General features: G+C 43.1%; 1 protein-coding gene across 2 annotated transcripts in view; it reads left to right on the top strand.

Annotated features, from left to right (window-relative positions):
• Positions 1–22,654, top strand: part of LOC135548674 (cell surface glycoprotein MUC18-like) — a 60,829-nt gene that overhangs the window by 27,063 nt on the left and 11,112 nt on the right. For both annotated transcript variants that reach the window (XM_064978504.1, XM_064978505.1), the window contains exons 2-7: positions 14,974–15,098; positions 17,073–17,307; positions 17,514–17,584; positions 17,693–17,780; positions 17,990–18,169; positions 18,706–18,833. In XM_064978504.1, the coding sequence (XP_064834576.1) occupies positions 14,974–15,098; positions 17,073–17,307; positions 17,514–17,584; positions 17,693–17,780; positions 17,990–18,169; positions 18,706–18,833 (827 nt within the window). The remainder of the gene's footprint in view (positions 1–14,973; positions 15,099–17,072; positions 17,308–17,513; positions 17,585–17,692; positions 17,781–17,989; positions 18,170–18,705; positions 18,834–22,654) is intronic.

Raw genomic sequence — 22,654 nt, 5'->3', positions numbered from 1 at the left:
AAAGCTATGATCCCTTATTGATGTCACCTGTTAAATCCACTTCAATCAGCGTTGATGAAGGGGAGGAGAAGAATGAAAATAATGATTTTCAAGCCTTGAGACAATTGAGACATGGATTGTGTATGTGTGCCATTCAGAGGGTGAATGGGCAAGACAAAATATTTAAATGCCTTTGAACGGGGTATGGTAGTAGGTTCCAGGCACAACGGTTTGACTGTGTCAAGAACTGCAATGCTGCTGGGTTTTTCACGCTCAACCGTTTCCCGTGTATCAAGAATGGTCCACCACCCAAAGGACATCCAGCCAACTTGACAGAACTGTGGGAAGCATTGGAGTCAACATGGGCCAGCCTCCCTTTGGAAAGCTTTCGACACCCTGTAGTCCATGCCCCGACTAATTGACGCTGTTCTGAGGGCAAAAGGGGGTGCATCTCAATATTAGGAAGGTGTTCCTAATGTTTTGTACACTCATTGTATATACACTGTTGAGCGTGAAACCCAGCAGTGTTGCAGTTCTTGACACAGTCAAACTGGTGCGCCTGGAACCTACTACCATACCCTATTCAAAGGCACTTAAATATTTTGTCTTGCCCATTCACCCTCTGAATGGCACACATACACAATCCATGTCTCAATTGTCTGAAGGCTTAAAATCCTTCTTTAACCCATCTCCTCCCTTTCATCTAAACTGATTGAAGTGGATTTAATAGGTGACATAAATAATTGATCATAGCTTTCACCTGGATTCACTTGGTCAGTCTGTCATGGAAAGAGCAGGTTTTCTCACTGTTTTGTACACTCAGTGTATATTTTTGTAATTATAATTGTTGTAATGATAAGGCTTTGCTCTATTGTTGTTTACCGAGCTCAGATTTGTTAGCGTCATGCTTGCACTACAGCAAAAACTGCTTGTTTCTAGTCCAAACAGTTCAAAAGATCAAGGCCTGATTGTTTTAATGATGCATCGTTCCTACAATGGCTGATAATATTAGGTTGTTAAGCAATATGAAATATAGAGGAAAAAATGACAGAAAGCGTACAATTGATTGAACGTGAAATGGATTTCAATATTATTGAATTATAGGGCTATAGGCGTATGTAGCCTACTGTATTTATATTTGAATGCAGTCATCGGTTTTTATTTGAAGCATCTTTTAATCCTTCTCTTGTTTGGAAAAGTAGCTGCTGCTTTTGCAACAGCTAATGGGGATCCTAATATAATACCAAATACCAAAATAATTGCACAGACATTGGCAACTTTGTATTTGTAGTCATCTTCATTCTAATGTTACCTGCGGTCACAGATAGACAGACAAACATCTTGATTCTATGTTTAGCTGAGATATTCTGGGCAAATAAGCATCTAATGACGCACTTAGCTGTTCTACGAGTGGTCTGAGGGTTTTCATGGGCAACTTTAGTAACACCACTGCTGAAATTGTTTTATTTAGAGCCCATGACTCTTAAATACATTTTTATAAGGGTGTATTTTGTGATAGATCCATCTCTTGTCTTGCTCAACAGTGACTAACTTCCTGATGAAAACATTGGGCATACAAACAAAGCATACCATAGGACCCCACATTACAACGCTTTGAGCCATTCAGTAGTAGTATAAAGGAATTTACCCAAATGCTCAGCTGTGGAGAAAAATGAATGCTAGTGGGGAAGTATATTGGCTACTCTTCGATTTTCCCATATCAATGACTTTCCAGCTTGTTCTCTGGCTCGCCTCCAGTTCAGCAGGGCATCGACTGGGGCTGACAGTGGAATTGATGGGACAAAAATGAATTGGCAAGGCATCACAGAAACACTTCCTTGAATCAGTGCCCACTTTGCCTTGCCTCCAAAAGCTCCAATTTACAGTATATGAATTGTAACACTTCTACTTTAATATATTTTTTCCTTAAATGAGCATTCCACTTTTATCGTGCTGACTCAGTTGTATACTCTAGACTATGTGTACTACGTTTGCATATAATGTTCAGTTTTGTTCATACTGCACATTTTTTGGATGAAAGGGCTCGACTGGTCTAGACTTCAGGCTAAGAGAGTTAGCATATCACAGGGACTGCCTTGGATTGCTTCCTAATTGAATAACTTAATTTGGTGATAAAAGCCTCAAACATCTAAGAATATTTCATTATGCAGAAATTGCTCTGATTTGATAAAACTGAAAGGAGCATGGAAAAAACATAAAGGAATGTAGATCCATTGCGCTGCAGAGATATTTTTGCGATATTATCTATGATAATAATAATAATAATACTTGTCATAGTTTCCAGGAACCCCCCATTGTCTCATGTCGGTATTAATCCGTATGATAACCCACAAATGCTCAAGGGATTTCTAAATAGAAGTTTGGCTATAATATACTATCCTAACATTCAAAAATGTTACCAAGGTGACATTGTCCACTGAAGCCCCTTTCATCCTAATAAGAGTCAGATAATGTTAACAAAAACCATAAACCTGTAGCTAACTTTGAACAAAAGTATTCACTATCTAATTACACATCTAGCTAAGGCATTTTGTGGTTGTAGAATCTGTATTTATGAACATTTAAATGTACACAAAAATTAGCTAGCTGGCTAGTGTCTGCTTGCTGAACCAGTCTCAAATCAATCCATATGAAATGAAAGGGATGCTAACAACTCCAGTTCACACACTCAATGCTGAATACTCCCTCTGGCTAGTTACAGATACATTCTGATTCTTAGAATAGTCCCAAAATTTGGTGATGTGCATCAACAAGCTGGCAAACTATCTACCATAATGGCTATTCAAACAAGCTAGCACTAGGCTGCTAGCTGGAGCAAGTTTGCTCAGCTGATCGAGCATGGTTTGCCGTAGTGAGTGATTTTTTTGAGTTTGGAACTAATGCAGGGGTATCCATCAGGTCGATCGCAAGCCACCTGTAGCTCACAGCCCACCTATGAGTAGGTCGCCAAACAATTACCGAAAGTTGGCCTGTATGCAATTTTCCATCGCAAAATGTCATAAACAAATATCCCAAGTATTCGACATCACAAGCTCCCAGCTTCTATCCTAGCTACTAAAATATAAAACAAAATTTGGGAAAAAATCTCACATTTTATAGGGCCCCCCTTAGAATTGTTTATGAACCATTATTTTACCAAGTATATTGATAGAACACACACTGCACAAATGACGCCGTCTGAAGTCGGACAATGGGAACCCCAAATAAAGACATTGCTGTTGCTCTATGATGAAGAACAGTCGCTTAGTTATTCTTAAGGTCGACTAGGCCCACAGATGAAGGGGATAGTTGTGTATCTTTGAACTTGACGTTTCAAAGAGACGATAAAGCTCCTTAAATATCAAATCCTCCCCTTCCTCTCCCCTGATATTAGACACTGTTAAAAGATCACGAGTGAATCAAAGTGGTGTGTTGGTGTGCATACTGATTATCTGGTGCAATTGCTTGTGCTGAAGTGATTCATATACCAGCTTCAGGGCACACCTAAAAAGGAGCCCTTTCCCTCTTGAGAATTTTGGGATAGTGGTCCAAAGTTATTACGTCCAATAATTCAATCTTGCTGCTATCTCTCTGATTCAGAATGCAGAAGACACATTTCAGTTGAATGTATTCAGTTGTACAACTGACTAGGCCTCCCCCTTTCCCTTTAGAGCAGGACTTGCAGAACGGGAATCGGATCCTGACTTTTTCTCAGTTACCCATTCTTCCCATCATCACAATGATTGACAAAATCACACACGGTTAAATACACAGATAGCCTTTGGGTGCTTGTTGAGGATATGTTGAGTTAGATAAAAGCACTTTCCTCCAAATACATTGTGCTTTGCCTCCCCAAAGGCAATGTAGTGTAATCCTTCAAAAGTCTAACTCTTCAAACCAAAGACAGGCCACTTTAAAAGGCACTAGCTGTAAGTGTAAATCTGAAGAATAATAGGATCCGTACACTCAAACCAGGCTTCCTTTTCTTGCCACAGGGAACATAGACATTATGGATTACACCTTTAAACTGAGAGACTGATTAGTTCATGGGTTCAGTAGTATTGAATCGTGTTAATAAAGACTATCCCTTATCCTATGACAGCATAATGACATATTCACACAGACCAGCAGCTATGTATTGTCTACAAAACAGTAGGCTACATAAAGTTGCTCTTAAATCCAAGTTATAATAATAATAATAATAATAATAATACATTTAATTTGTAAAGCTTTTCTCACATCCAAGATGCGATTTAAAAAATAAATAATAATAAAAACAATCCAAAACACAGAACATAGAACACAGACAACAATCACAGGTGTCGTCAGATCCGGAGGACATGAGACCAGAATTAGGACAGAGAATCTGCAATGCTAATAGTGTCTGGAAGTGCGTTCCATGGCGCGGCTATTATGGATTAAGCAAAAGGCATATCCAGTTAAAAGCACCATAGCACCTGCTGTTGACATCCCAGTGGGGGACATTAACCAAGCCGGTTTCCGTGACCCAAACTTCTGCAGAGAAACCTCTGAACAGATCCCTCTGAATGAGGGGGAAAGGAAGTGCAGGATTTATTATGGGCACAGGTGGCTGTGTGGGAGAGCGAAATAAAAACTTGAGAGAGAGAGAACAGTGTCAGTCAGTGTGTGGTCCATTGCCTTTCCTCTACTTTCTCACCGTTGTTCCCCCTCTGCCCACCTCCACCCCCTCCTCCACCACTTTCCATTAAATCACTTGACAAATGGCCAGGCGACAGGTGTCAATAGGAGAGTTCTCTGTCCCCAGCTGCGCCTGTCTTTAGCTTGGGAGTCTGAGAGATGTTCCCATTGTTGCAGCTGCCCATGTCAGTGTGAACCCCACCTCTATCTATCCCAGGACTACCTCGTCCTCTCTCCCTGCGCAGCGTGACATGGGCCACCCAGCGGACTGGAGCGGCAGCCATAATAGTAACATCGTTCTAGGTATTGGCATGGCGCTTAGTCAATACAACATAGTCTGGAGCTGTTGATATTATTTCCGCCACAGTGGATTTAGTTCCAGTCACAAGTTTAGATGTACAAAAGATATGAAAAGAAAAGCGCTTAACATTTTGATATGAAACTCTGTGACTTGGAGTTATGAAAACAGTCTGTCATTGAGCTTGACATTGTCTGACTGGTAGTGGATTAATTTGAGGTAAAGGAGGCTGTATTTTTGCTCCTGGAGTTGAGACTCTGTTTCAAGGGGGAACATGGGCAATTTGTTGTGAAAACAGAAGTGGTTGTAGGACTTCCAAGTCCTGTCGTTTAGTACTAGGTTGTTTGAGGCTGCTGTAAACAGTGCTTAGGGCGGAATGGGAGCAAAGAGTGCAATACACTGAGGGGTACGAGGAGGAGAAGATATGAGAAGATAACCAACAGTTGTTTTTTAACTTTCACCTTTGGCACTTGCTGGTGGGGAGAGAGGCTTGGGATTGGTAGGCTGCTGAAACAGCTCCAGGCAGCAGGATTCACACAAACCTTTCCAGTGCCAAACCAAAATGTTAAATACTGAATTCTCCTGTCGAGCTTGACCTACTATTTCAGTCCAAATCAAGCCATTCAAAGCCCACACAGGCCCTGTCTCCCAAATCATTGTTTGGTGGTTTCGGGCTGTATACCTCTAAAACTGCCAATCTTAATTTAAACACGGAAAGAACTCACCTACTCACTGCGTGTTCATAATCCTCAAGACCAGGCTTATCCAAAGCCCCATTAAAGAATTCCTGTAAAAGACAAGATTAGAATTCAGACTAGCCCAGGCTCTCATTAGCTGACAGCCGGGAGTTTGAGAATGGGGGGGTTTGGGGGTACTAGTCCCCCCCACCCCCTCATTAACGCTATGGTGCACCTGTGATCAATCTGCTATTCTCTTTGAGGTCATTAAACCCTTGTGGCGGGGGTTCATAGAACTGGAGATATGCTGCTGGTTGATCCTCGTTTCGGGTGTGTCTCTGACCGGGTGACAGCGTCCTGACGTCTGATCGATAGGATAAAAGGACGGGTGTATGCAGATTGGTCTTTGTTGTGTGACTGGTAGAAGCAGGCTGAGAGTTCAACCAGCACAAGAGGGATTGGTTGGTTGATGTAGCAGCACACACACAGGCCGACAGCAGCCCACATCCAGAGGATGGGAATGTTGGAGACATGCCAGAGAGGCTGGAGTCAGATTATTGGCGAAGTCGTACTGGAAACCATAGCGCTCTTTATATCTGGTTCATTTGATGGTTTTCAGTGTATTTCATGCTGAAAATACATAGAATACTTTGTCCAAAGTAAAGATAAAAGCCACCGAAGGCCTGTGGGTTTGACTCCTCAGCTCCTCCACCCTTTCCTCTCTCCTCTAGGACCTTTCTGAGAGTATCTATTACATTGGTAACCACAGGCCTGTGCACAATGAGATCTTTTGTCAGGTTCCTGTGAGGCTGCTGTCACGAGAGCTGACGTGAAGCAGGGATTCTATTTATAGGGTTGTAATAACGTCACATGCAAACGTCTGATATGCTTTGTATATTTGCCACGGGCCACCTGACCTTTCTGCTTTAATGTCAGTCAAGCTTGTCTGTCACTCCAAGTGATTTTAATTCTAGATAGAATATGAATCGCCTTAATCAGTTTAGGGTTGTCTACCTGGAAACGCATGTCACTCTTGACTTCAGTACATTTTCCAGACCCTTTTTGGATCATTATGACCTAAGGCTAGATTTATGATCTCTGGAGAGACTGTGAAAATACATAAAATTGAGAGAAGCCAAAAGGACCAAGAAAACCAAGCTGGAAAATAAAGTTAATTAATAGATCAATGAGAAAGAGAGTTCCAAATAGGCCTGGGCGGTATCCAGATTGTCATACCTTCATACCTACCTTGTGCAATCCTGGGATATTTGGTAATACTGGCACTGGACACAGGGGGTGCTATTTTCAATCAAGTACATGTAAAATGTCATAGTGAATGCTAGCTAAATGCTAAGAAACACATGCAAAAATTGTATACAGTCTCTGAAATAAACTATGTGCAGGACAGACGGACATCCCAGCTAATAAAGTTTTTATTTTTATTTTTTTATTTTACCTTTATTTAACCAGGTAGGCCAGTTGAGAACAAGTTCTCATTTACAACTGCGACCTGGCCAAGATAAAGCAAAGCAGTGCGACACAAACAACAGCACAGAGTTTCACATTACACAAGTTAAAGAAGTAACAACAAAATGTTACTTACAGTGTGCTGCACAAACAAAACAAATATTAGACAGCAAGGGCCGTCTGAGTGTGGCGTCAGGAAAACAACCTCTCACTCAATGTCATCAAAACAAAGGAGATGATCGTGGAAACAGCGTCGGCAGGACAGGACACTAGAGGAGAAGGTGAAAAGTTTTAAGTTCCTCGATGTACACATCACAAACAGTGTTGTGAATAAGGCACAACATCATCTCTTCAACCTCAGGAGGCTGAAGAAATTTGTCTTGTCACATAAAACACTCACAAACTTTTACAGATGCACAATCGGGAGCATCTTGTCGGGCTGTATCACCGCCTGGCCCACAACTGTAAGGCTCTCCAGAGGGTAGTGCGGTCTGCCCAAAGCATTACTGGGGGCAAACTACCTGTCCTCCAGGACACCTACACTACCCAATGTCACAGGAAGGCCAAAAAGATCATCAAGGACAAAAACCACTGCCTGTTCACCCCGCTATCATCCAGAAGGCGAGGTCAGTACAGGTGCATCAAAGCTGGGACCAAGAGACTGAAAACAGCTTCTATCTGAAGGCCATCAGACTGTTAAACAGCCATCACTAACATTGAGTGGCTGCTGCCAACATACTGACTCAAATCTCTGGCCAGTTTAATAAATGTAATAAATAGATTTAATAAAGATATAACTAGTCACTTTAAATAATGCCATTTTAATAATGTCTACATATCCTACTTTATGTAGACATTCTGTACCATCTACTGCATCTTGCCTATGCTGCATGGCCATCGCTCATCCATATACTTATATGTACATATTCTTATTCATCCCTTTAACATTTGTAGTTAGTTGTGAATTTGTTAGATTACTTGTTAGATATTACTGCACTGTCAGAACTAGAAGCGCAAGCATTTCGTTACACTGCATTAACATCTGCTAACCATGTGTATGTGACCAATAACGTTTGATTTGATTTGACATGTTTGATGTGGACCATTACTTCTGTCACGCCTGCTCCCGCTTTTCCCCCTTGGAGCTTGAGGGAGCACCTGCCTTCCCCCTGTCACGCGCATCAACGATTATTGAACTCACCTCTACTCAATCACCTCTGTCATTACCTTCCCAATATCTGTCTGGATCCCCACTCTGTTCCCTGCTTCTGCTTGATTGTCTTATGTCCTTGTATACCTGTGTGCTGACGCTGTTCCTGTCTTGTTTTATGTCTGTTCCTGATTAAATGTTTGACTCCCCATACCTGCTTCTCATCCCCGGCGTTGGTCCTTACACCTTCATTCCTCCAGTCCTTTCTCTGGGAAGTAGTTGACGTTAACCCTCCCTTTGCTGCCATCTGAATGAATGCCATAGCCCTGGCCCTGGCTCAGACCCACCCTCCTGGGGAGATTTGTGCCAGAGTGTAGTTCACAAAGCCAGGGAAGAGCAGTAGGTCAAGGGGGTTTGATTTCTCCAGTCTAGGTGTGTGTTTGTGTGTGTGTGTGTGTGTGTGTGTGTGTGTGTGTGTGTGTGTGTGTGTGTGTGTGTGTGTGTGTGTGTGTGTGTGTGTGTGTGTGTGTGTGTGTGTGTGTGTGTGTGTGTAACAGCACACTGAAAGAACAGAGCTGAGGCTCAGGGTCACTTTGATCTCAAGTGGGTGCTGTGTGGACTCCCCCGGGTGTTTCAGTGGGACCAGGGGGTGCTGTTTAAAGTTCTGAGGGGGCCATCACTGCCTAACTGTCACCCCGGGTTACATGCCAGCCCCACAAACTGACCCCTTTGACTTCCTGAGGTGGCTTAGAACCACCAGGTATGCCATTTTCAAACCACACTACCTAGAACACATGGTGTTTGAAGAACAACAGAAGGAATCACCATTTCCTGGATAGGCTTTAGTGACTCTAAAGATGTGAAGGTTAGATCAGTGTGTTGTAATTAAGAGGATCACACGTCAATAGGAATCAATAGAAAACTACAGACGTCATAGTAACCGTCTGGGAATGAGAAAGCCTCAGCATAACAGCTCCTCTTTGGAAAGTGTGTCGCTGAGCTATATGGGGAGTTGGTGCAGGCAATGCCCCTAAGCAGAAGAAGGCTGAGAGTCAGAGGCAGGGAAAATCATCATGGGGCCCCAGGCACATAAACGTTATACCTCCACTTACGTTAGTCGCCCCATATTACCACAATTTCACATGATATCAAATCAAATCCAAATGTATTTGTCACATACACATGGTTAGCAGATGTTAATGCGAGTGTAGCGAAATGCTTGTGCTTCTAGTTCCAACAGTGCAGTAATATCTAACAAGTAATCTAACAATTCCCCAACAACTACCTAAAACTCACAAATCTAAAGGGGTGGATGAGAATATGTACATATAAGTATATGATTGAGCGATGGCCGAGCGGCATAGGCAAGGTGCAGTAGATGGTATAAAATACAGTATATACAGTGGGGCAAAAAAGTATTTAGTCAGCCACCAATTGTGCAAGTTCTCCCACTTAAAAAAAATTCATCATAGGTACACTTCAACTATGACAGACAAAATGAGAAAAAAATCCAGAAAATCACATTGTAGGATTTTTCATGAATTTATTTGCAAATTATGGTGGAAAATAAGTATTTGGTCACCTACAAACAAGCAAGATTTCTGGCTCTCACAGACCTGTTACTTCTTCTTTAAGAGGTACCTCTGTCCTCCACTCGTCACCTGTATTAATGGCACCTGTTTGAACTTGTTATCAGTATAAAAGACACCTGTCCACAACCTCAAACAGTCACACTCCAAACTCCACTATGGCCAAGACCAGAGAGCTGTCAAAGGACACCAGAAACAAAATTGTAGACCTGCACTAGGCTGGGAAGACTGAATTTGCAATAGGTAAGCAGCTTGGTTTGAAGAAATCAACTGTGGGAGCAATTATTAGGAAATGGAAGACATACAAGACCACTGATAATCTCCCTCGATCTCCCTCAAACCAAAATATAACTTTTGGTAAAAACTCAACTCGTCGTGTTTGGAGGACAAAGAATGCTGAGTTGCATCCAAAGAACACCATACCTACTGTGAAGCATGGGGGTGGAAACCTCATGCTTTCCGGGCTGTTTTTCTGCAAAGGGACCAGGACGACTGATCCGTGTAAAGGAAAGAATGAATGGGGCCATGTATCGTGAGATTTTGAGTGAAAACCTCCTTCCATCAGCAAGGGCATTGAAGATGAAATGTGGCTGGGTCTTTCAGCATGACAATGATCCCAAACACACCGCCCGGGCAACGAAGGAAGAAGCATGTTTCGTAAGAAGCATTTCAAGGTCCTGGAGTGGCCAAGCCAGTCTCCAGATCTCAACCCCATAGAAAATCTTTGGAGGGAGTTGAAAGTCCGTGTTGCCCAGCAACAGCCCCAAAACATCACTGCTCTAGAGGTAGATCTGCATGGAGGAATGGGCCAAAATACCAGCAACATTGTGTGAAAACCTTGTGAAGACTTACAGAAAATGTTTGACCTCTGTCATTGCCAACAAAGGGTATATAACAAAGTATTGAGAAAATTTTGTTATTGACCAAATACTTATTTTCCACCATAATTTGCAAATAAATGTATTAAAAATCCTACAATGTGATTTTCTGGATTTTTCTTTTCATTTTGTCTGTCATAGTTGATGGAAAATTACAGGCCTCATCTTTTTAAGTGGGAGAACTTGCACAATTGGTGGCTGACTAAATACTTTTTTGCCCCACTGTACATGTGATGTGAGTAATGTAAGATATGTAAACATTATTAAAGTGGCGTTATTTAAAGTGGCATTGTTTAAAGTTTCTTGTGATCCATTTATTAAAGTGGCCAGTGATTGGGTCTCAATGTAGGTAGCAGCCTCTCTGAGTTAGTGATTGCTGTTTTGCAGTCTGATGGACTTGAGATAGAAGCTGTTTTTCAGTCTCTTGATCCCAGCTTTGATGCACCTGTACTGACCTCGCCTTCTGGATGGTAGCAGTGTGAACAGGCACTGGTTATCTGCCACAACATACATATTGCACTATTTCATGCCTGGATAGACATGGAGGGATTAGGCTATATCTCCCATTTAAATAGCTTTAATTTCTATTGCCACAGGTGATTTGTGTGTGTTGTCGTCAACGGTTGGCAGAGGCAGGGTGGGTCTGTTACCGTGGATAAGGAGGATGACGAGGAACAGCTGGAGCTTTAATGGAGCTCAGATGGGCCTGCAACCCAAGCTGATCCGCTTTGTCAGTGAGGGAGGTGAGGGGAGGTGCACAGAAGCTAATGTTGAGACTACCGTGATTAGCTTCTAATGCTATTGTCTGCGTATTAGGTGTATAATGACCGACTGTATGCAAGACCCCCCTCAAACAATCCATGCGGCACTTCCAATTGTCTCAGTGCTATTGTCTGTAATGCCTCTGACTGTTAACAATGCAGCTTGGATTCAATGGGCAATGTTCCTTAAGAACGGGACAAATTGTAAATCTCCTTGTCCCCCCTCCATTGCCTCTGTGACAGCCCAGCAGTTTCGGGCCTCATTGCCTCATTACGGGCCCTGTCAACACGTCCAAATATCCAGTGGTGGTTTCCAGCCAGCAGACTGTGGTAACCATGGACAACACTCTGACTGAGTAGTCCACAGGTGAGGTATGCTGCTGTTGTATCTGTAAGTCTACACAGATAAGGCAGCCCATGTTGGCTTTGGAGTTAAATCCCCCGATTAGTAGATTTTCTGTCCGCATGCTAATCGGATTAGCCCAAAAATGACGAGGCCCAAAGAGATGGAAACTTTGCCCCCTTCTCTCTACTCCTGTTCCATCATGAGCTAAACCACCACAGCTCAGGAGATAAACAGCAAACAACCTTAGTGGTACGTGACAAATTCCCTGTAACCTCTGAGTTTGAGGTAGACAAACATTCTGGAGAGAGGCAGAGAGGCTAAGGTCTTACCAGGTGTGGGAACAATGGCATGTGCGTCTTAGAGCTGCCTGAATACAGCCTGGGGCCTCATGGCTCGGAGCGAGGGAAAGAGAGAGAGAGAGAGAAAAACCAGATGAGAGACTGGGAGAATTGACACAAATAAGCCCCAACAATCAGGGCCACAATGAGCAGGCTGGTTGCTTGGCGCTGCGGACATGATAAAGGAGGGGAAAAGCAGGCGGGCAAGCAGGCTGACAGTGGGGGTGGGAAAGCTCAATAGGACCAGCGGGATGTGACTGTGAGTTTAATAAGGCCTCTGTGTGTGTGCGTGTGCGTGTGTGTGTGTGTGTGCGTGTCTGCATGCACGCATTTGTGTCTGATCTATAATGAGAGATCTGAATATAGTAGTTTGAAAATACTTCCAGAAAGTGCAAATGGTAATGGCTTGTTGGCTTGGACGGACACACATACCCCCCCATACTTGACACATTGGAAAGAAATAACAAAAAAAAACTGAGCAAACTAGAATGCTATTTTGGCCCTAAACAGAGAGTACACAGTGGCAGAGTACCTGACCACTGTGACTGACCCAAATTTAAGGAAAGCTTTGTACAGACTCAGTGACCATAGCCTTGCTCTTAAGAGAGGCCGCCATAGGCAGACATGGCTCACAAGAGAAGACAGGCTATGTGCACACTGCCCACAAAATGAGGTGGAAACTGAGCTGCACTTCCTAACCTCTTGCTAAATGTATGCCAATATTAGAGACACATATTTCCCTCAGATTACACAGACCCACAAAGAATTCGAAAAACAAATCAAATTTCGACAAACTCATATCTTTTGGGTGAAATATCACAGTGTGCCATCACAGCAGCAAGATGTGTGACCACAAGAAAAGGGCAACCAATGAAGAACAACCATTGTACAACCCATTTGTGAGTGTAATGTTTACTGTTAATTTTGTTTCTCATTTACTTCTGTTCATTGTTTTTTTAAACTTTTGTTTATAATCTATTTCACTTGCTTTGACAATGTAAACATATTTTCCATGCCAATAAATCCCTGAATTGAATTGAAAAGCTGACTCTGTGTACCAATTGCACCCCCTTACCACTACCAATGTCTGCTCTCCCCTTCCCCTCCACCCAGCTCCTTCTGCCAACATGGAGGAAACCTTTTAATACTCCCCGGCTCCCTACCAGCACCAGTCCCCGCCTCCCACATGCTTCCGATTAAGAAGGAAGCCTCTCTCAATTCTCTCTACTTTTCTCCATGCTGAAGTGAAGATGGAGGCCAGACAAGAGGGTTTGGGGTGAGATAGAGAAGAGGGGGTGCGGTTGAGATAGGGGTAGACAGTGAAAGGGGGGGTTGAAATGGAGTGAGAGAAAAATAAGAAGACGGGGGGGTGTAGATAGGAGGGGGGGGGGCATGGTGGCCCCAGTGGACTAGGATCAGGCTAGATAGATGGATGGGGTGGGACGAGGGGAGAAAAACAGACTGTCTTTGAGCCAGAAAGAGGGGGATGTGCGGGGTAGAAAGGGAGAGGAGAACAGAGTGGGGGTCATAGCTTACAAGTCAGTGTGGCGGATTGCTGTGGCACAAAGGGTGGTTCAAGTTTCAAGTTTATGTTTATTTTTCGTATGTCCAGGATACACATGGTATGCACAGTCGAACGAAATGCTTACTTGCAGGTTCCCTCTCGATATTGCGACAAAAATAAGAAATATTAAAAGATAAAAATAAAAAAGTAAATGAGCTCAGTAGAATAGAAAAAAAATTAGCTTTAGTATAAATACAGGAAGGCACTCAACAATTTACCATACAATATTTACATGTGTGTCGGTGAAGGGGGATTGAAGAGCAAGTATCTCTCCACCATGAATGAGAGGCTTAATTTGAAGCATGTCTCCTTTTCTCTGGCTCAGACAGGGTATTACTATAGATAGAGATCTGTGTGGGGGCTACCTACTGGAGATCACAAGAAGAATGTGGTAACAAAACAACACGTACCGTAAGACTGTCTCAGAGAGTGTCTGTGTGGCTCAGCTCCAATGTAGTGGTAAGAGGCTTGAGAACAACGTTGCCAGATCTTTTTGGAAAAGTGACCTTCAGACCAGACATGAGTGTGAAACATGATTATAACCCAATTCAATTAATATTGCATATTTGAGTGTTACCTAAAATTACAAAACCCTGCAGTAGCAAACTATATAACTTTCAATTATTTGGTTATGGGTATCTGTGTGACCCTAAAGTCTAGACAAATCTGCCAAGAATAGTGCTAGATTCTACATCCTATTAAAAAAACGTTTTTATAATGCTGTTATACATCAAACAGGCTCTATCTTGTGTCTGGTGGTTCTCATGACAATGCTGAGTGGGCCAGTTTTAGGATAGTTTGTTGGCTCGGTCACGGGTTAACAGGGAACACTGCAGTAATTCTTCAGTCTGTGTGTAAAACAAGCCTTTTCTCTGTGCTGGCGGCTGGCGGGTGACACGCTGAAGAGCTGGACACTGCCCAGTGCTCCTGGAGGGACCAGGGTGGGCCCTGCTTCACACATTCCACACATTGTAACATCTCCCCTCTGCCAGCCAGCCACAGTGTCTAGTTCTCACACCGGTTAGAGCGGCCAAAACACAGGTCCCACTGATCCATAGATGATCCATCAGTTTGCAATAGAGTGAACATGCTGGCTTTCACACTGTGCCTGTGTGTCATTATAGTACTGGCACAATAGGGGTAATGAATTAAAGATTGTCTTTTGAAAACATAAAAATGTGAAGCCTATTTTTGGCCTGCCTTGCATGTTGTTGTGGTCCTTGGTGTGACAAGACACTGATGGTGGTGTTGTGTTTGTTCTTTGCAGCCTGGGCCAAGGTGGACATGACCATGGAGGAGAGTGTGGAGGTGTACCTGGGTGACATAGCAGACATCCCCTGCCAGTATGTCTTCAGTGAGCAGGCCAGAGCAGTCATGATCCAGTGGTTTGTGGTGAGTACTTCCTGACCATTTTCTGCACCCCCTCCTGACTCACCCAGCCACACTCACTCACTCACTCACTCACTCACTCACTCACTCACTCACTCACTCAGATGTGTGTATATAAGTAAGTGAGTGGAGCTGGAGCAGAGCGTGCCCAATTTGACTGGAGCGCAGAGCGAGATTCCCAAAGGTTGGAGTGTCGGACTCCTCGCTGCTTGAATTTCGCTCCAGTAGTGCTCACTTCAAGAGCTCAGGGAATGCCTCTATGACTCTACTGTCATAGAGTTCACTAAATATTTTCATAAAAAAACTGATTGAACTCACAGGTGCTAAATCAAGGTGACTTACAAAGATGAGAACCAAGAGCAAGAGATGGATTGTGGTGATGTAGTGTCCACAACTAAAGAATCATTGTGGAATCTGAAAAGACACATATCCCGAAAGTATGATGGTGTACTTACTACATGCACATGCTAAAAGAAAGGAACAATGTGGGTAGATAACTAAGTGTTTCATTGTAGCAAAGTATTCATAAATAAAAAAGCAGATCTTTCAAACTTTTCATTAATTTTTGTTCTATTATCTATACAATAGGCCATAATTGATTTTGGCCCAATAGGCCTGGTATATTCCAATGTTCAAGGAGCTTTCCATTTTGATCGGGTTATTTTGCCTAAAAATCTTTATGCTTTTGTATACACTACCGTTCAAAAGTTTGAGGTCACTTAGAAATGTCATTGTTTTTTGAAAAAAAAGCAAAAAATGTTGTCTGTCAAAATAACATAAAATATATCAGAAATACGGTCTTGTTAATGTTGTAAATGACTATTGTAGCTGAAAACGTCAGATTTTTTATGAAATATCTACATAGGCGTACAGAGACCCATTATCAGCAACCATCACTCCTGTGTTCCAATGGCACGTTGTGTTATCAAATCCAAGTTCATCATTTTGAAAGGCGATTTGAACATTGGAAAACCCTTTTGCAGTTATGTCAGCACAGCTGAAAACTGTTGCTGATTAACGAATCAATAAAACTGGCCTTAGACCAGTTGAGTATCTGGAGCATCAGCATTTGTGGGTTCGATTACAGGCTCAAAATGGCCAGAAACAAAGATCTTTCTTCTGAAACTCGTCAGTCTATTCTTGTTCTGAGAAATGAAGGCTATTCCATGCGAGAAATTGCCAAGAAACTGAAGATATCGTACAATGCTGTGTACTACTCCCTTCACAGAACAGCCTAAACTGTCTTTAACCAAAATTGAAAGAGGATATATATACTTGGAGTCCCCGGTGCACAACTGAGCAAGAGGACAAGTACATTAGAGTGTCAAGTTTGAGAAACAGACGCCTCACAAGTCCTCAATTGGCAGCTTCATTAAATAGTACCCACATAACACCAGTCTCAACGTCAACAGTGAAGAGGTGACTCCGGAATGCTGGCCTTCTAGGCAGAGTTCCTCTGTCCAGTGTCTGTGTTCTTTTGCCCATGTTAATCTTTTCTTTTTATTGGCCAGTCTGAGATATGGCTTAGGCTCCCTGTCTGGCTCCTAACCTATTTAGAGTGTTTATATGCTGTTTAATATGACATGTAGCCTATTTAAAATGATGTGCGCTTCTTACATTCACCTTTTCATGTTTATTCAAATACTTTTCATTCAAATCCATATGGTTTGGTTTCAATACTTCAAAACCAAATTGTAGGTTCAGGTAGTATGTTGGTTAAATTGTGCTTTTAATGAATGGAGCGAATTTGGAGCGGCAGTTTGTTTTCCTGTGAGTGCACAAGTTTTAGACGGAGCAGTTGGAAAGGACATGGAGCGCCGCAAGCACCACTCCATGAGCGATGAAAGGGATTTCCAACTGGTCCACTCCGCTCACATGCTCTGACACGCATACACACACCAATTTATTTCTATGTACAGTACACTGTATTTTTCACATTCAACCTAGTTCATCTTCTGGCACTTTCCTTCCCTACAGAGGAATCCCGGTAGCAGTAGCCGGGAGCGGATCTACTACGGTGACAACACACAGCAGATAGTGGATGATGGTACAGAATTCACGGGCCGTATCACAGTGTCCGACATTGGGGACCAGGAGGGCGTGCTGCTTACCATCCAGGACGTCCAGCTGACTGATGAGAGGGAGTTCTTCTGCCAAGTCAACGGCATGGCTGCAGGCAACGGAGAAGGCAAGACCCACCTCAGGGTGTTTGGTAAGACATTGCACTCTGCATCAGTCTCTTCCTAGCCTGATGGTCCAGATCTGTTTGTGCTTGATCCAACTTCTCTCTCCTTGTTATCCAAATGATTGAGGATTTGGGTACAGCACAGTATGGGCACATACCCTGCCCACTACCAGGTGTTTCAGTGGTTATTGATAAAAATGTGACTATACATTGATAATGTTATTTTTTTCCAGATCCTCCAGAGGCCTCAGTAATTGAAGGTGTCCATGCTGGAATCTCAGTGACTAATGAGCTGCCATCAAGGGTAGGCACTAGGCAGTCCACTTGAGTACATCTCACTTTATCTCTCAGTCCATGAAAGCAACATTGAACATTATAAAACTCTTTAAGGTATCTTATTCCCTCTATACAGATTGCATCGTGTGAGGCAAGGGACAGCTTCCCCAAACCCAACATCACCTGGTACCGTGACAGCAGCCCACTTACCCCCACACATGGCAGTGAGTAGCAAGAATACCAATGGACTATCTCACCAACGGACTATTTGAGAAAAACTAGTCAAGCAATTTTCTTGTTTTGACTTCATGTGGTGATACTCACAACAGTCACTGAAATACATGTTGTCGTTACATGAAGAAGTGTTTCCGGATGTCATCTATCTACCAGCCTGTGATAGCAGTTAAATCAGTGTTTTTCTCACCCCTCACAGAGATCAATGTGGTAACACTGGTGACCCGTGAGTCCAGTGGCTTCTACACGGTCCAGAGTGAGCTGCAGTACAAAGTGGCCAAGGAGGACAAGGACGCCCTGTTCTCTTGTGAGGTCAGCTACTACGTTCCAGAAGGTGTGAGGACAGCCAGGTCCAAGGTCATCAACATCACTGTGCACTGTAAGAAACCTACCAACTGTCATATACCCCAGACATGCTATCGCTAACCACACAACGTATGCTAACTCAGCATGCTAATACTTTTAGCATTATTGAGTTCAATTGAAAGTATTGCTAACTAGAGCAAATGCTTCCTCGTTGTGATAAAGGTGCTCTCCAGTTGTTTTTATGAATTTCCCTACCATCAAACTAATAGGGTGTTTGCTGGTGTTTCTCTCTACAACACCCAAATGAAAGCCTATGCAATGATATCAGCCTATCTAAAACAAGTCAACAGCTTCTGGGTTGTCAAAGTAGTAAACCAACTAATCTAATCCAAACCCACCATCTTTGGCACTCTTTCGATTTTAGCCCACAATGTTTTCTCAATGTGTCTAGTGTTGTTTGAACCAATTTAGCATACCATGACAGTGATGACAAAACACAAACTTTGCTTTTGTCAGTGCTGAGTAAATGACTGGCTTGTAAAGCGGCGTAGCCTGGTGACTTCACCAGGCGTTGAATAGCCCCGTTGATGTATGGTTTTTGTCCCGCAGTCCCCACGACCATCATCGAGTTGTGGAAGGAATCTCCCCAGGGCCTGGTCAAAGAGGGGGACACTGTGGAGCTTCGTTGCCAAGGCGATGGCAACCCCCCGCCGCCCTTCACTTTCAACCGAGAACAAGTAAGAATGGCCCGCTTTTCTGCGTCTGCCTATTAAGTCCAGAGAACCATAAAACGAGGGGGGAAAAATGACACGCAGGAGACATCTGGAGAATGTTTTTGATATTCAGACTCAGGCCTCGGAGTAGAAGTGTAGGCCTTGTGAATGGGACCGCATAATGTTTGACCCTGTGGCTCTGGGGGAGATCTTTGTACCCCGTCGGGCAAGGTCTGTGACTGACTGGAGATCAAAATCCTCAGGATGGAATAGTTCTCATTCCCACGTCTCACACACAATACTTACAGTATGTTCAGCTGACCACAATAACACATGTAAGGTTTCTCCTGTTGGGTCTTAAGACTGGGATGTGGATAGAAGCATGATTTGGTCATTCAGAGCAGGGGTTCCCTAACCTAACGTAGCAGGCGTAAAAGAAATGCCTTAGCGTGACACCCCACATTCTGGTCCTGACGAGAGGAAAAATCTGTCGGGTGAGGTTCAACCAATCCAGTAAATGTGGAGGAGGAGTTAAGTTGGAGTGTTGCCTTGTCAATGTCCAAAACCATAAGTCGCGTCACAGAAAAGTCTATTAACAGGATCCTTGGGACACCCCAACTCTGACGTCACCCCATAGAGACCCACAGCGGATGTGTCATAATACCCATAAAACCTAGTGGTCAAATAGGGAAATGGTTCCAATCGTTTTTCCACCCTTCATTTTTCCCATAGGATTTTAGAGACACTTCAAATAAGGGCTGTGTTTTGTTTTAGGTTTACCCTGGAGTGATGTTTTGATAACCATGTAAATCTCTCTCGGACAAGGTGACTTTTATCAATGGATTCGGCTCTATTTACTCTCAGCTGACACCTTTACTGACAGGTATTGTGTCAATTTAAAAGTTGCACAAGACAGTTCAAAGAATTGTCAGTTTAAAGAAATGTTGCCAATTTATAAATGACTAAATATAGGTAACATTAGATAGTTAATACAGAGATTCTTACTTTTACCTCGATTCGGCAGTCTCGTCCAGATCATCAAGGCATTTGTAGTTTTTGTAGGATGGCCACATAAAAATCGTCTCTACTCGGTTGCAACACTTACTACCGAGTTCCAAACTGCCTCTGCAAGTAACGTCAGCACAATAACTTTTTGTCGGGAGCTCATTGATATGGGTTTCCTTGGCCAAACAGCCGCAAACAAGCCTGAATTCACCTTGCGCAATGCCAAGCGTCGGCTGGATGGGTGTCAAGCTACGGACATATTCAATCAATCCCTATCCCAGTCTGCTGTGCCCACATACTTCAAGATGGCCACCTTTGTTCCTGTTCCCAAGAAAGCTAAGGTAACTGAACTAAATGTCTTTCGCTCCGTAGCGCTCACTTCCGTCATCATGAAGTGCTTTGAGAGACTAGTCAAGGGTCATATCACCTCTACCTTACCTGCCACCCTAGACCCACTTCAATTTGCATACCGCCTCAATAGATCGCCAGACGATGCAATCGCCATCACTCTGCACACTGCCCTATCCCATCTGGACAAGAGGAATACCTATGTAAGAATGCTGTTCATTGACTATAGCTCAGCATTCAACACCATAGTACCCTCCAAGCTCATCATTAAGCTCGAGGCCCTGGGTCTGAACCCCGCCCTGTACAACTGGGTCCTGGACTTCCTGACGGGCCACCCCCAGGTGGTGAAGGTAGGAAACATCACCTCCACTCCGCTGATCCTCGACACTGGGGCCCCACAACGGTGCGTGCTTAGACCCCTCCTGTACTCCTTGTTCACCCATGACTGTGTGGTCAAGCACGCCTCCAACTCAATCATCAAGTTTGCAGATGACACAACAGTAGTAGGCTTGATTACCAACAATGACGAGACAGCCTACAGGGAGGAGGTGAGGGCTCTGGGGGTGTGGTGCCTGAAAAACAACCTCTCACTCAACGTCAACAAAACAAAGGAGATGATCATGGACTTCAGAAAACAGCAGAGGAAGCACCCCCCTATCCATATCGACTGGACAGCAGTGGAGAAGGTGGAAAGTTTTAAGTTTCTCTGCATACACATCACGGACAAACTGAAATGGTCCACCCACACAGGAGGCTGAAGAAAAGTGCAAATCAATCCCAAAACAACAGCAAAATACCTTGTGAAGATGCTGGAGGGAACAGGTACAAAAATATCTATATCCACAGTAAACCGAATCTTATATTGACATAACCTGAAACCATAACGCTCAGCAAGGAAGAAGCCAATGCTCCAAACCGCCATAAAAAGCCAGACTACGGTTTGCAACTCCACATGGGGACAAAGATTGTACTTTTTGGAGAAATGTCCTCTGGTCTGATGAAACAAAAACAGAACTGTTTGGCCATAATTACCATCGTTATGTTTGGAGGAAAAATGGGGAAGCTTACAACCCGAAGAACACCATCTCAACCGTGAAGCACGAGGTTGGCAGCATCATGTTATGGGGGTGCTTTGCTGCAGGAGGGTCTGGTGCACTTCACAAAATAGATGGCATCATGAAGACGGAAAAGTATGTGTATATATTGAAGCAACATCTCAAGACATCAGTCAGGAAGTTACATTTTGGTCACAAATGAGTCTTCCAAATGGACAATGACCCCAAGCATACTTCCAAAGTTGTGGCAAAATAGCTTAAGGACAACAAAGTCAAGGTATTCGAGTGGCAATCACAAAGCTCTGACCTCATTCCTATCGAAAATGTGTGGGTAGAACTGAAAAAGTGTGTCAGAGCAAGGAGGGCTACAAACCTGACTGAGTTACACCCGCTCTGTCAGGAGGAATGGTCCAAAATTCACTCAACTTATTGTGGGAAGCTTGTGGAAGGTTACCCAAAACGTTTAACCCAAGTTAAACAATTTAAAGGCAATGCTACCAAATACTCATTGAGTGTATGCAAACTTCTGACCCACTGGGAATGTGATGAAAGAAATGAAACCTGAAATAAATCATTCTCTCTACATTTCTTCTGACATTTCACATTCTTAAAATTAAGTGGTGATCCTAACTGACCTAAAACAGGGAATTTTTACTAGGATTAAATGAAAGGAATTGGGAAAAACTGAGTGTAAATGTTTTTGGCTAAGGTGTATGTAAACTGTACATGTATTTTAATTCAATTCATTTCAAAATAAAGATATTTTGTAGTATTTGATACATTGATCTTAATGGTATTTTGTAATTGTATTTTGTCATTTTTGCCCATCCCTTGGTGTGACAATGGGCTTGGTCGGTCGTCTGCACTGCTGAATTCTGCCCTGGCCCTGGGCAAGAACATTTTAGGCCCTCATCTTGGCAGCAGGGAGAATATATATATATTTTTCAATGCACCAAAAATATCACCCCACGACCCACCTGGACCCCTGCTGTGACCCACAGTGTTGAACCACTGATTAACTTTTTATGGCTGCAGGGGCAGTATTGAGTAGCTTGAATGAAACGTTGCCCATTGTAAACGGCCAGCTCCTCAGTCTCAGTTGCTAATATATGCATATTATTATTAGTATTGGATAGAAAACACTCTAAAGTTTCCAAAACTGTCAAAATATTGTCTGTGAGTATAACAGAACTGATATTGCAGGCGAAACCCTGAGGAAAATCAAAACAGGAAGTGGCTTCTATTTTGAAAACTCCAAGTTCCATAGCCTCCCTTTGCTGGATTTAAACGGATATGAACCAGATTCCTTTTCCTATCGCTTCCTCAAGGTGTCAAGTCTTCAGACATAGTTTCATGCTTTTATTTTTCAAAATGAGCCAGAACGATAACATCGCGTCAAGTAGTCACATGAGTTTTGCTCACGCAACAGAGTTTGGA

The sequence above is a fragment of the Oncorhynchus masou genome, chromosome 11 (genome assembly GCF_036934945.1).
Source record: "Oncorhynchus masou masou isolate Uvic2021 chromosome 11, UVic_Omas_1.1, whole genome shotgun sequence".
Classification (NCBI taxonomy): Eukaryota; Metazoa; Chordata; class Actinopteri; order Salmoniformes; family Salmonidae; genus Oncorhynchus; species Oncorhynchus masou.
The sequence above is the reverse complement of the archived record's forward strand: the minus strand, read 5'-3'. Positions and strand labels throughout refer to the sequence as shown.